General features: G+C 34.9%; 1 protein-coding gene across 5 annotated transcripts in view; it reads right to left on the reverse strand.

The window, feature by feature from the left end:
• The window catches only part of LOC137405470 (protein phosphatase 1 regulatory subunit 12A-like), a 75,320-nt gene extending 60,063 nt beyond the window's left edge, over positions 1-15,257 (reverse strand). For all 5 annotated transcript variants that reach the window (XM_068091745.1, XM_068091743.1, XM_068091744.1 and 2 more), the window contains exons 1-2: positions 15,108-15,257; positions 9,532-9,808 (exon numbers count right to left, since the gene is read on the reverse strand). In XM_068091745.1, coding sequence (XP_067947846.1) covers positions 9,532-9,789 — 258 coding nt within the window. In that variant the 5' untranslated portion in view covers positions 9,790-9,808; positions 15,108-15,257. The remainder of the gene's footprint in view (positions 1-9,531; positions 9,809-15,107) is intronic.
• Positions 15,258-15,310: the final 53 nt, after the last annotated feature.

Below are 15,310 nucleotides of genomic sequence, written 5' to 3' on the forward strand. Positions count from 1 at the left end.
TATTTTCTTTATAATTTTCACCTTCGACCTCTTCACTACAACTAGCAAAGCTGCAATGCTTTCAAAATGTTGGAGGGTCTTTTGTTTGAAAACATTTGCACAAATTTCACATCATTTGTTGGAAAAATTGTGTTCAAGCAATTGGAAGTAAAAGGTTTTTGGCATGTTGCAATATGCTGCAGTGCAACTACATAGCGCAACTTATAGCTAAATATGGTTGAATTTGTTCACAGAAAACAAGACTGAGATATTATTATTACTAAAATGTAAGGTAGCGTTATGAGTTAAAATTTTTTTTTTCTAAATGAGACTCAAATCCTAGCGAAGTACTTAGTTGAGAGAGTTATTACTGCTCACCCGATTAGAAAGGCAATAGCCTAGTTTTTCCTCTATTGTGCTTATTATTTCAGTGCGTCATAGTCTTAGACAGTGCAGCCAGACACGAGGCATAATGAATATTACCTAGACAATTTGAATATTCTGATAATCATACTAGCAATGCATTTCATCGTTACTTCTAACTAGCTGGAATATTCCTTCACAAGTCATCAAGTTATCTAACTGACTGTACGAAAACTACTAAAGAGTACTACATTCCTCTTGAACATCATAGAAAGCTAAAACCATTAGATTAGCCATAAAGATGTGCCTTAGCCGAAGTGACATTTTGTCATTGCAACAACAATAATAAATTGATCTATGGCCATTAAAAATTACATTAAAATATTACACGCGTACATCTAAAAGAAATTCGATTTTACTTATAGACTGACTCTCTTAAGTTAGTTGCAAATCATAAGTCATTTTTGTGAATGGCATGATTTTAGTGCAGTTAAAATTACTGACAAGGAAAATCTTGTTAACTTTTTCATTATGGTGTTTTTGTTTGTAATGTAGAGAAAGATAAAATAAATGAGAAAATAATATTTAAAATACTGATTGTATGGCCAAGAAGGCGTGAAGTGAAGGCCATGAAGGCAAGAGTGTCCAATTTGGAAACTAAAACCCAACTTAACGGGCCCTCAATCATTTCTCCGTCCTTTGTGGGGGTTGCTATTCCCTCGGAATATTTATTGTGAACAGATTATCGAGCAGACAGAAAATTGTATTCAAGCCAATGTTTTGAAACATCGAGATGGTTTAAACGCAAAAGCCACATTCAGTTCAGCTCTAAGAGACTGCTAAACACATTAAATTGTTGTTAACCAATTTGGAATTATCTATCTCTGCTGATTTACAATGGCAGTGATTCATTTTCACTGCCATTCACCGTGTGCTGGTTAATATTCGACTATTTATTGGCAAGCAACTGCGTGCACATACATTCTCAAATTCAAATTACCTTAAATTTAAGAATGTCATAGTAAATTTAACTGAATGGCTACAGTTGCAATTACAATATATGCTGTCTGTAATGCAAGTCGGATATAGCTTGTAAATCGTGCTACGACCAAAATCTTCAAATATTACCATTGCCATTCATCAAGTAACTCTTTGTAGGGTGTGCTGATAGGAGAGTGAATGTCATGAATGATTGATTGAACGATGTACCAATAGTCAAAACATTGAAATACAGAAACACAGGGTATGAAGTATGCATGGGATATTCGCTGATGGAACTATCAGCATGAAAGACAAAACAAGGCAGCTACTCTGCCTGGTACCTAATGAATTTAGGTCTGATGAATGCTATCTAATCAATTTATTAATTTGGCATCTGACAAAAAGATCTTTTCAAACACTAGAAAACCCAGATTTTACCACAGCTTCTAATTGACTTACTAAAAAGAGCCTATTGGACATATCTTTACTTGTAATAGATTAAACAACTGATTCATAATCACAAATCTCATGAAGTGCCATTTTCAAGATTTGACACACATCACAGCAGTAAATATGTTATCAGAGACTCCACCACCTCTATTACAAGTTTGTTAGCATAAGCTTAGATTGTGGCATAACTTTCGCAGTAAAATCCCAGCAAAAATAGCAAAACGTGAACAGAAATTTTCGTGAACAGAAATTTGCCATGTCTGATTTATCCACTCTTGTCATATTCTAAAAGACTTTCTATAGCAGAGCAGCAGAAAGTGATAACCATTAAAATATGCAGCTAGGTGTAACAACCTTCTCAACTCAACACTTAGCAACCGTGCAGCAATTACTATACTCGAGAATTGACCCTAATCTATATTGACTGTCTAAGAAAAAGGAGGTCAACGCCTCTCGTATATATTATAATCAATGTTTGCAAATGCTTGAACTACCGGATGTACAAACAAGACCAACACCTCCCACAAAGGTAACATTATATTCAGACTAGCTTAGCCTAATAGAAGTCGGTGTAAACTAGGCTAATCCAACGGCTCAACAAAAACCTTACACAATACCTTCAATTCTGTTACACAGCGCTTATACTCCTGAACAGCAATTTCGACTGACACTCACCGGTGTGTTCTTGTGGAAAGCGATTTAGCGATGATAAAGCTTACATCTATTGTAAAAACGGTTACAGAGCTGATACCATTTTTGTTATTGGAAGCAACTATTACAATGAATATTTAGCAAAAGGGAACACAAATCCTTGAAGAGCATACTAAATCATAACGTAAAAAGCCTTGCTTCTCATCTTAGCACATGTATATCTTTTAATCTCAATGACTCTACTAACAATTAGAAACTTAGGCTTACTTCAAATGTCAGAAGTAGTTCTAGAATATGTGACAAGTTTATTGTAATTATTTCATTTATTTGACGTAAAGTATTTCGTTATCTAGAGTTATGAAAGATAATTTGTGTTTGCTTACGAATAATCAATATTCATATGCTTGGATACTGTTAAAAAACTTTCCAAACTGTGTAGCAAGTGTTACACGAAAATACATTGGAATAAATGGGTGTATTCTGACCCATATGCATCAGGCAATGGCCAAACAAAAATCTAACAATCTTCAGAAAGTAAGATCTCTTCATCTAACCAGGCGTGTAATTTAGATGAGCATGTCATTGTTCTGAGTAAGAAAATATTTTGTGTCTAGGCTGGCTAGCACAGAATTTGAGGATATCCAGATTGCATTAGTAATAGGTAAATACTGAATCAGATGTCTCACAGGATGTTATCATAGATACTTTTGTAAAGGGATTGCTTTCCATCTTTGTCAGCAAACAAAAGTACTGAACTTTGCAGAGGAGGTAAACATATTCAGGGTTAATGTTTTCATTAATATTGTTAAGCTTTTGTCACCTTCAGGGCAACGATTTGAAATCTATTAACTGCTAGACTTTCTCAATTTATTATGCTAACAACTGCCCATTACTTATTCTGGGGAGCTGAAAGCTACAATCAGGTCCTTCCTGTGGGACACATGACTATAACTTCTCGAGTGACTAAGAAAGTACTGGGCAGTATCTATTTGTTAAAACAGTATTAAAACCTGGCTGCATATATATAGCCCACAAACACTAGCGAAACGCTCTCAAGATTATGGCAACAAAATGATAATCTACATCAAAAGTGCTCAAGTGGGCAGATGTTCAGTAATGTTCAACTTTTATATGAAGCCAATTACAAAACCTTCTTAGAATGCATTCATCAAATGAAACAAAACCTTTCCATAATACAGTGGAGACAAAAACTTGAGCGATATAAAAACCATGTTTAGCAGTGTCAGTCTTCTATTGAGAACAACAATTTCTAATAGACATTGATATTCGAAGCAGCCTGATTGTGCAATAACTGGCAAAATCACTTTATATGAATGCAAAACCTTGAATTTCATGCCTCAACATGAACCAGTCTTGACGCCAAATGCTAAGCAATTATCAGTCGCACTAATTAAAATAATACTTGCATTAATGCGCCGCAAAATATTTGTAATATATCTATTTTGTAACTATTTTAAGCAGACAGACACTATAATGTCATGTTAGTGTCGACAGAAAAGAATTAGCAATATTAAATATGGCAGTCTTGTATTCAATATCTGCTAACCTTAAGTTGGGGTCGGATGCTTTAGCTCAAGAGACAGGAAAGTATGAGTTATAAGAAATCTTTTGAAATATAAAAGCCTACAAATAGGCAAAACCCAGTGGAAACATTTTTGTTCACTTCAATGAAGCTTAGAAAATAATGGGCTATTCAAAAGTTAGCGATGTTATTACTTTGTTGTAATGAATAGATCAGGGTATGTTTGGACGTCTTTTTACCTCCCACTGTATGCATCAGAGTTTGTTGAAAAAAGTTTATTTAACGCTGTCTTCATACTTCGTTGTATACATGTGCAAAATGTTTTGCATATTCACGATGGAGTCTGTGCTACTATTATTTTCAGGTTATTTTAAATGTACTCGTTTTCTCGTTATTTACGCGAGAACTATAAGCATAGTGACATATTAAAAAACAAGTGACTATATGATAAATATGGTTTGTTTATGTCAGTTGTTTTGGAAAATATTTGTATCATTTAATAGATTATTATTACATAACTTATAGGCTTGCAGGTTAATAGCATATTATTTGATAGCATTCTTGCTGTTATATAGACTAGGTTAATAATGAAACACCACTCATAACTCCTCCTCTATTTCACATAAAAAGCCAGTTTCAGCTACAAAATAGAAAACATATTAATGAGTAGAATCAGTTTTTATGCAACCTAGTTAAATATAGTTATGAAATGAAAACATGCCTCCAAATTTAGAATGAAATAAAAAAATTGAACGCTCCAACAAAATGCAACGTAGGCTATAAAGTCATGGTAGGTTAATTGCAAGCAATAGATATCAACTAATACAGACACATGTATTAGCTTTCCCATACATATTTATTTAGGAATCTATGACAAGCTGAAAGAAAGTTAGCAAATTTATTGCATCCCAAAGGGTTAATGTCACTCCACCCGAAAGAATACAAAATATAAGCGATATTCACTTTGCCTGTAAATGGATTAGATTTATCTTCTAAAAATTGCGATGAAATATTTGAAAAATGTAACGCCACTCTTTATTTGAACGACACCTCTAATAAAGCATTACTATAAGGGAAGAGCTGAAAAATAAAGCGCCATGCGTTCAAATAAAGGTTCTACAGTATTTTAAGATTCCTTACATGTACGCCTTTGGTGTAAGAGTGAAAATATATCTATTGTTCAATAAGGATGCACAATTAGCAACCATTGAGGTAAACAACGACTCATAAACTGCCAAATACCACTGTTAACTAAACCAAAAAATAGTGGAAGATCCGCAAATGAATCTAATTACAACTTTTCTGTTCATCATTGAACATATCCGTTATATGGCAAAAGGTTAACTAGTTCAGCCTACAGACAGAAAATACTGATATGTTGCGTGCTTCACTGATGTGTCTTAGAGACTTCACATACTGACTGCCAATGAAACCTTTACAACTCTACTTCGTATATGCCTTTGTGCATTCTAATCGTCTTACAAACTATAGTGAATTTTCCTCAATTTTTAGGGTTATGTGATGATAGGTTATACACCATAGATAGAAAAAATTCAAATGCTCGTGAAGGATTCATTTCTATCATTCCAACTGTTTTCCTTTTGCAAAAGGCTAATACAGTAATACTTTTAACTATTTGAAAATGTTATAGGATGTTTACAAAGATTTTCGAAAACTACATAAGATATGCGTACAGATTACTGTTTACCACATTATTTTCAGACTAAAAAATTCAACAAATCATATATTACCTTGAAGCAACTAGGTAGTGACACTTGTAAAATGACCATCACGTTTTTAAGTACAAGAGTTACCTTGAGAAACTACTGCAAAACAATTTTAAACGCAGATGCATGATAGATATATGTATTTCAAACACAGCTAACATATCAAGCAAACATTTTTGTGCAATTTCAAAGGAAAATCTATGCTGATTCCTGTCAAAATTCTTCCGAGCTTTTTAAAACGGCTTGTCGCCAGTTGCTTCATAAGGTACAAATCGAAATCTTGTTAAGACACCTTGCCATAATGTTATATGTTTGCAGGCTTGGTTATGAGATTGGATCTCACTTATACAGTTAGCAGAACCCAAATTGTGATGGGAGCAGCTGATACTCAGAAAGTGTTATATTTGTGGTGTGCATGACAAAGCACGACAAAGCATGTGATAACATGATAGTCACGGGATGAAACTGCATGAGGTCATTCTTTTAATTAACAAGTGACAAATCATCTAACTTGGTGCGTTAAAGAGAACAATCTATGCAAAAGAAGGCTTATAAAGGATCTTCGATGGTTTTGCATTTTGCATCATTTACAAACATGACACAAGATGCCACAGCATAACAGCAATTGGCATGGCTTAAAACCAAGAATTAAACCTTGTATAATGTTTTCAACCATAAGAATAAATTCGGAGGCTATATTCAAGTAAGCCTGTTTCAAATTGACTACTGAATGCTACCTATATCGATAAAAGACAAAGGCAAAAAGCTATCACAAAATTGGCAGCTTCAATCAGCATCTACATGGACAACAGCTTTAGACCAAAAACCGATTGCAAGTGTGACAGAGCTTGGATCAACTGTATAGGGCTCATCTTACTACAACGCACTTGAATAACCAGTAGTTCCAAACATGATGTTAACCATAGCAATCTAGCAAATAGCACATCTACTAACTATGGTACTTTGTAAAAGCCTCATGACCTGTAATAAGCCAGAGCGGAGAGTCATAATATGGAGTTCATTAGAAGGAACGAAACGTTAATTAGAGCAAAAGAAGCAGTTGGTCAGATCAGAGATAGTTTCATTATATAACCAGATGCGTATATTAGTAATGGGAACTCATTTACTCAGCTGTATTATAGCTAACAGCAGCTTTATGCAATGCCATTATCACTTGAGTGCAGTGCAGCGCAGTGCAGCATTTATATTGCCTGCGTTACAGCTTTAGTAAATAGGCTAGTAGTTAATGTGAGCAAGCTATTCCTTTATCGTAAATCTCAAAGCTCTGCAAAACAGCAACCTATATATCAATTTGAAATAGTTAATTTTCACGTCAATTTTCTGTACAACAGTTAACAGTATGTCAAAAGTTGGTATGATACTTTACAACTGTGTTTACATTACCAGGCCATAGCAGAAATTCCCCAAGAATCAGCAGAACAAAAAGAAGAAAAAACGATTTTAAAGGTTGAAGCACATTGAAGCTGAAATAAAAATAATTGCAAAAGGCTAGTGCTAGCGTCTACTGTACAAGATTGTAAGATCTTGTCGACCGTGAACCGTGTAAGATTTGATCCTAATGTTTTGTCATTGACACTCATAGAATCTATTTTTCTTGCAAGACTTGTCATATAAATTGAATATTTCTTAGTATTCATCTTAAACAAGTCTAATTTTAGTCAGTATGATGTTATGTTTAGAGTTAACAAGTATTTATTATTAACTCAACTACTTTTTCCTTTCAGTGATTTCCGTTTTCAGTTAGGAACATGCATCCGATGATCACCTAGAGAACCATGGCAAATACATCAAGCACCCCTTATTCAGGGGAATAGACTAGCATTCACCGCGAATGTCAGCCACATAGTCCACCCTGTGAACTCACTCGATGTTTAACCCATGAGCTTCAGACTTACTACGTCAAGCCTGAGCTGGTTAATGCTCACTACTGATCGATTGCTTTATTTACCATTTTATCGGGCGCGAGGTGGTAGCAACATCAATTACCAAATTCAATGATGCCTTGACTAGCAACCAGATATCTCATTTGTATGCAGCTGAAGAGATTAGTAAAGAGAGTAACTGGTAAAACCATTTGCATTAAGACTACAGCGCCAGACGCCCTACACAACACATGCATTTGCGCAGCGGGATGCCTACATGTTGCTACTAAACGAATATAAAAAAGACCATGTTGTAATTATTTTGAAGAACCAAAAATAAAACCTTCAAATTGCAATTTGCCTTCTCACTACCCTTACACATAGTTGAAGTTGACAGAGTCTAGTCACTGCAACACTGGTATCTAATTCATTGGTGCACACAAAAAAATGATTTGTCAAGAGTTCTTAACATAGCCATAGCTAGTTCGCAGCCAGATAGTAGTTAGTTAATCATATGAAAGCTGTCAACTGCTGACTTTTAAAAATTGCTTGCGGGTTTAAACAGGATAATGATCACAGAGAAATCTTCTGCAAGTTTTACAGCAGCATGTAAACTCTGCCGAGTATAGCTCCAGCGTTGGTAGTAATATGAATACTTGTATTTCTATCGCTTCACAAGTAATGTGTAAGACAGTAATATTTTAAAAAATTTTCTTTAAAATAAATTGTTTTACTATTAAATATTACAGTACTTATTTCCACAAAGATGCAACAAAGAGAAACCATTTTGATGATTATTATTAAAAGATCAGCGATAAAGTAATAGGCTAAGCTCATTCTATTCTTTGCGTAACAATGACCCTAGTTCGAACTGACCTTCATGCCAATTACCTATTTGTTTATGTTGCAAACAATGCAAGCATTGCGCATTTATAGCTGGTCTGCTAATGCTAATAGCTCAAGCCTGGTTCACACTATATCGTAGTAGGTCCGCGTTTTCTTTTCGACGTTCATCGTCGATTATGTGAACCGTAAACCGATGCCATCGACGAAGCAACGCGGACACGTCATGAAAGTTTGCAACTGTCACTCTTTCTCGATCCTTCGCCGAGCATCGATGACCGCTTTCTAAATGTGAACCATTTCGGCGATGGTAATTCGCGGTCGCCGATAGCGTGATTTATCTATTTCCGTTTGTGACTGTTGCTGCGAGACTAGTATGTGATTCAAGCGCACAAAACAAAGAGGTTTTATGCCGAAAATTTAAATTGAAAAATGAGAATGCTACGTCACTGATGCAAACGTGGATGGGTTTGTGATGGTGTGAACTGAATAGTTATCATCGACGGTCACCGAAGTACTGTGGCATCAAAGCCAAGACACGGTGATATTGTGTGAACCAACCTTTAGCTACACTGGTCATAGGCTCAGGAGGGCTGCTGAGAATTGTAAAGCTAAGCAATACACTTGTATTGACTCGGAAAAAAAGAGTCTCAACTCTCGATACAGTGCAAATCATATCTCACGGTGTGATTTATGACTGGCTGCCCTTCTCACAAAATCGCTACAAATTACACTACCAATCCTAATCTTATAAACAAGTAACCTTTCAGAATGTTTTCAGCGATTTTAGCCTATGCAGACAGCAGCTGTAAAACTCACAAACACGGCAGTTTATAGCAGCTGTGGGAACATAAAACGATGTGGCTTGCGAGTCAATTCGTCTTGCACAATATGGTAAAAGTGCATTTTTTGCCAGACGTCACTTTTACATAAATATGTCAAGAATGATGCTCTGGTCAGATCAGAAATAGTATCTCAAAAGGGTTGAGGATCGACTCGTAATAAATGAGCTAGCATCTAACGAGTTTATGTGCTAGAATGACAAATTTATGTGACACAACACAAGGTAGCAGGTGCGAGGAGTCTAACCAAAATGAGACGAATGCTTTACCTGATGAAGACCTGTCAATCCATCTACATTCGTGGTATTAGGATCCACTCCTTTCTCGATAAGCTCACCAACTTCGGGAAGATCACATTGGCCACACGCGGCAAGAAATATTGTTCCTCGGTCAAATCGAACCTTGCCAGCGCCATCTTTTTTTGAAGTCCCTTGCTGATCTGTAGAGGAGTTCTGCCAGCGATCAACTTGCTCTTTCCTACGGAAGGCAGCTGGCTTGCGCTCATTTGGATCTGCCGGCTTTAGCATTGCTACCGATGTAACGATTCTACAAATAGGATAAGTAAACTAATGAGCAATGCATAGTACAAGAATTCACCAGAAAAATTTCAAGTATGAATAAAAATACCAAGTGAAAATCTACCTATCTACCCAGGTTGCAGTCTGTGACCAATATTTGCCAAACTAAGCAGTCAGCAAACAAACTGGAAACAAAGTGGGCGCAAAACCGTTTTAAAATTAAATTAAACTGTATTTAGTTTCAACAGTTGGAGTAGCTAACAATGCAAATAAAAATACTTTCGAGTGTCTATATGACAGCAATGGATTAGCAACAGTGTAATGAAAAATTACTATTTTTCATTACACTGTTTCATTAATACTTTTCACGAAAACATTATTTTCGTGAAAGGTTTTTCAAATAGTTTGACATAAGTTTTGATTTGCCGAAAAACTTATTTGGACGGTAATATTGACTAGTTCAGCAGTGCGGAAGAAGCGCTGAGATCAGAGGACATCGTGGAAGATATTAAACAGCCAGAAGATCATGTCATTCCAAACAAACGCAACGATCGGAACACAACTGGCCAAGCAAAAGATACAACTATTTTTGTTTCAAAAATGTTAATTTTGTTTTTTGCATGTATTATGAATATAGTTAATTAATGTCATTTGTTTTTGAATATATATATTTGCAGCATTTGATAGATTATTATATTATATAATTTATAAATTTTCAGATTTATAGAATATTATTTTATAGCCTCACTGCAGTTATTTAAACTCAGCTTACAATGGATTAACGCTCATAACCCCTGTTCCATTGCACATAAAAAGCCAGTTTTGGTTGAAAACTGTAGCAGACATATAAATGAGTGCAATAAACTGTAATGCAACACCGTTAATACAGTTATAACATGAAAATATGCCTTGAAATTTACGATCAAATGGTATATTGAAAGCTCAAACCATTTAAAAAACAGAGGCGATAAGATCATTGCGAGTTAATTGCAAGCAATAGATACTGTATTAACTGGTAGAGATATTTTTCAGCTTCACAGTGCATATTTATTTAGAGATCTACGACAAGTTGGAGCTAAGTTGTCAGATTTCTTGCATAGAAAAGAAATAATATCGTTCCACCCGAAGAAGAGTACAAAATATGGGCAAAATTTGCTTCATCCATAAAGTCTGATGGGCTATTTGAAAAATACAATATCACTCTCTATTTGAACCTCCTTTCTAATAAAACGACATTGAAGGAGCAGAAGTGAAAAATAGACCGCCATGACGTTTAAATAGAAGTTTTACAATATGTGAATTAATATTTTTGCTGCGCATTCTACAGCAAAAATTACAATGATATAAACGAGCAACCTTGCTACTTGAATCAAAACTGGCAACTACACCAAAATTTATTTGACTAACACTAAGCCGATAGTCACAATAAGTGAAGCTTTGGCAAACAAGTTCAACATAGACCCAATAAAAATGACAAGAACCTTGCACAATTTGCAGTAAAAAGTATGCATTTTGCAGAAACTAGAAGTCGCAACCCATGACTTGACAACTCTGTACATTTTCAAGTCATTATTTTATAAGAAACAGTGAATTTGTATTGGTTAGGAGCAAGCTGGAGAAAATCATATAATGCCTGTGCAATGTGCTACGATACATGCAAGATATAGCAACAGGCCTTTCTATGTCTTCGATGTCTTCAAATGTCTTTCTATAAAAAAACATTGTTCAACCTTCTCACATGTTTAAAAAACAGTAAAAAACAACATGGCTGTATTAAAATTTGACTGCAAGGTCCTACTATAATGAACACACAACTGCAAATCTAATTGTTTCTAGTCCAAATGGGTCAGTAACGACACCTAACGTGACTGTATAACTTACAAACTTAGGATAAAAAACCAGAAAACTATGATCATTATGCTGTAACAGCATGATAATAGATTTGCTTAACATTAGCAACTTGCAATAACTTGCATTTGTACTTATAGGTCAATATTTAGTCTTCTTATACCAACCGTAAAATCACTATTTGAACGCCAGGGCGCTCTACTTTTCAACCCTACTCTTTAAGTGACAGTCAAATAGAGGTGGCATTCAAATAAAGGTGGCGTTCTATTAGAGGTTTTTGGTATATGATGTTCAATATTATTCAACAATTTTCGTTTTATGACATAAGAATATAGCTTCTTGCATGAATATATATTTCGTGTTTGTAAATCTTTTTTTTAGCCCTAAAGTGCAAATAAGACAAACCTTACGTGAAGGGATCTGCGGTAGGTATGATGATTTGTTATATCAATAATAAAAATAACACAAAAATACAATGTTGGTGCACAAAGTAAATTCTGGTCCAAAGTAAATTTATCAGTCATGAGAAGGTTAATTTGATTGTTTATCCATTCCATGCAGACTTGTCAAGGTACTTTTTCATACATTCATGAATCTTCCCTTTGGTGGCATTAAGGCTGATTCATACAATATTGCAGTAACTTGGCACTGATGCTGCAATATTTCGGTGATCATCGATGGTAACAATGTTCAAACTATCACAAACATATCCGCGCTTGTATTGATCAACAAATCCCCAATGGCGCAGTGTTCTCATTTTTCTTAGCGATTCTTCACAAAAAAAACCCTTTGTTTTCGGATGCTCAAATCATATCTTAGTCCCGCAGCAACTATCATTCAGAGAATAAATAAATCAGGCTATCTGTGAATTACTATTGCCGAAATGGTTCACAATGTACAAGTTGTTGTCGACGCTCAGCGAAATATCGGAAAAGTTTGATAGCTGCAAACTTCCCAACGTATCCGCATTGCTTCGTCGACGCTATCGGTCCCCGGTGCACATAGTTGACAATGAATGACGAAAGGACAATGCTGACATACGGCGATATAGTGTGAACAAAGCTTAAGAAGCAAGAGGTGACACTTGAATTTGCCGTCTTTAGCCACTTCTTAAATGCAACCCCTAGAAGGCAGCCCAAGTAATTTATGACTGTATGCTCTACAAGCCTTATTCTATTATTCCATTGATTTGAACCGCTGTAAGGACTTAGACAGTTTTTATTCCGATCTACCAGGTAACTAATAACTTTCATTTTTAATAGGCTCATCAACATCTCTCGGATTCTTCCAACAAGTATTAAATTCCCTCTTAAAGGTGGAGTACTATGACCATTTTATAAACGTTACACAATTTGGAAAATGTGTTAAGTTGGCGTTCCATTTTTATATTTAGAGTCATGTCAAAACCAATTTTTAAATTTGCTTTTATCAGTTTGCATTTGATACAATGCCTTTAAATCCTACCCAACTATGCATATTACTTAAGTTTATGCAACACTTTATTAAGTAAACATATAGCAGATAATTGAAAATATGCTGCTTTCATATTTTAATGATGCTAAAATGGAAGGTTGTGCATGCCCAGTCCTTGACAACAATCCATTTACAAGGCTGTTCGAAAGGCATTTTGTTCAAATTCTTGAACAATTACTAAATTACACGTTATGTAAAGAGGTTTATCCATTTCAGGATTGAAAAAGCCACTTCAAAGGTACTCAAAAACACCCACTTTTTTGTAATGTTACTTGATATCAAATTTGAAGCTGTTATGACCCTAAAAATCATTTGCAGTTATATTTCAAACTTATTTATGGCTATTACAAGTGTATAATTTAAATAAAATGGAACAACCGAACAGGAATGTTGATCCTTTTCAAGAACGAATTTAACAAACTGTTGACAATAAGCAAATTCAAAAAAATTCTTTCGCATTACTTATTTATCACTTGTTGCCATTACAAACTGTTCATCTGATATCCTAACTTTCAACATCGACACATAATTCTCCTAGATTGCACTCATATTTCAGTACTGAGATGCTTCGTGTCTTTGTTTATATACTTACTCGATCACATGCTTTATATTACTAGCATGTATTAAACTAATACCAATGGAACCTGGATTTTCTTACTCAGCTATGTATTTTGCCACACCAAAAAAAACAATTATCAAATGAAGTTGTAACCTTTGTTTATAGGCTAGCGCAAGGTTTGTAATGAAATGGAGAGCGTTTGCTTGTTGTGTTCATGTCCATCGACACAACAAGCAAACGACACAATTGCAAAACTTTGTTGCCAAGGTTTTGAGTTAATTTTTACATTTTCAATCAATAAGGACAATTCCTAAAAATCTAATTTCTTTAAAAACAGTTTTGCAGAAAAACTATACTGGAGTTTACTGTATATAATAACCGAGTTCAGGGATGATTCAACTTTAAGGGACAGTGAAATAAACTTCCAAATCTTATCTATTCTACTTTTCCAATCACATTAGCATCAAACTTGATACGCTTAAACACAACGGTGGTGGTCTCACTTTACTTTGTTGATATCCACAAAACTAGACAGCTGTTTTGTGAGCGAATTATAGGCGTACTTGCAAAAAATACTAAAGGGTACTTCTAGGGTCACTTTTCTAATGTAGAATCACAATTTTTCTCAGCACTTCACGTCAAATTAATGTCCATTGCAATGTCCATTGCACCATGCATTTATGAACTAAACAGAAACATGCATTTTATATTAAGGGTTTGTCGAACTGAAATGTTAAAAACAGTAATGAACCCTATGGGGTCGAGCAAAGATGAAAAAGCCTAAAGAATCATAAATCTCGGAGCATTGAAGAGAATCGAATGTAATTTAGATTTTGTAGTAGATTTTTGGAACTAACGTAATTCCTAAAACCGACTAGGTTGGTTAAGGCGACTGGTGCAAAAGGTTGCTTGCACGCGCTATGTTTGTTATAAAGTTATGGATAACAGACAAAAATATAAACTTAATCTATCATTGACAAAAACAGGAATAAAAACGACAGATAAACTACCGTAACTAAACATTTCAATCCATAGGGTGGCAAATTGATAGGCCTATGATGATTCGTCGGGCGCTTTGTGTAAGTTGCTAGCCAGAATACTATTTCAATGACAACCTGCCAGCGTTATATATGCCATATTACAATATATTAATAAATACCTAGAGCGTACAAATTCACTTGAAACATATAAAAAGTCATAAGGCCGTGTCTGCCCTGAGTAGCCTACATATTGTGTTATACCAAAGATGAGGCTGCAATACGTAGCCGCGTAGCCGCACTCATCTTACGATATTTTAAATTCAAAATGAATGCTCTAATAAAAATTCTGTAAATTCAAACCATGCTATCGTTTCAAGATGATTACATTTTACTACTTTGTGTTAAATATAAACAAAACCCAACGGTTCAACAAATAGTACTATATAGTTTGAGATCAAGTTACATACCTTTCTTAAAAATAAAGAGATGAAATTACACGGTTGAATGTTGAAAATATTCACATATTAATAGTTCATGATAATCCGTTAGTTATTCAGAGTACTGGAAGAACCTTAAATAAAAACATTATTATGAAAATCGGCAAAAGATATCGGACGATCGTGTGCAACTGCAAGGCCCTTTTATTAGGTCATCTCGAATTGCGAGAATC

Source organism: Watersipora subatra, chromosome 9 (genome assembly GCF_963576615.1).
Source record: "Watersipora subatra chromosome 9, tzWatSuba1.1, whole genome shotgun sequence".
Classification (NCBI taxonomy): domain Eukaryota; kingdom Metazoa; phylum Bryozoa; class Gymnolaemata; order Cheilostomatida; family Watersiporidae; genus Watersipora; species Watersipora subatra.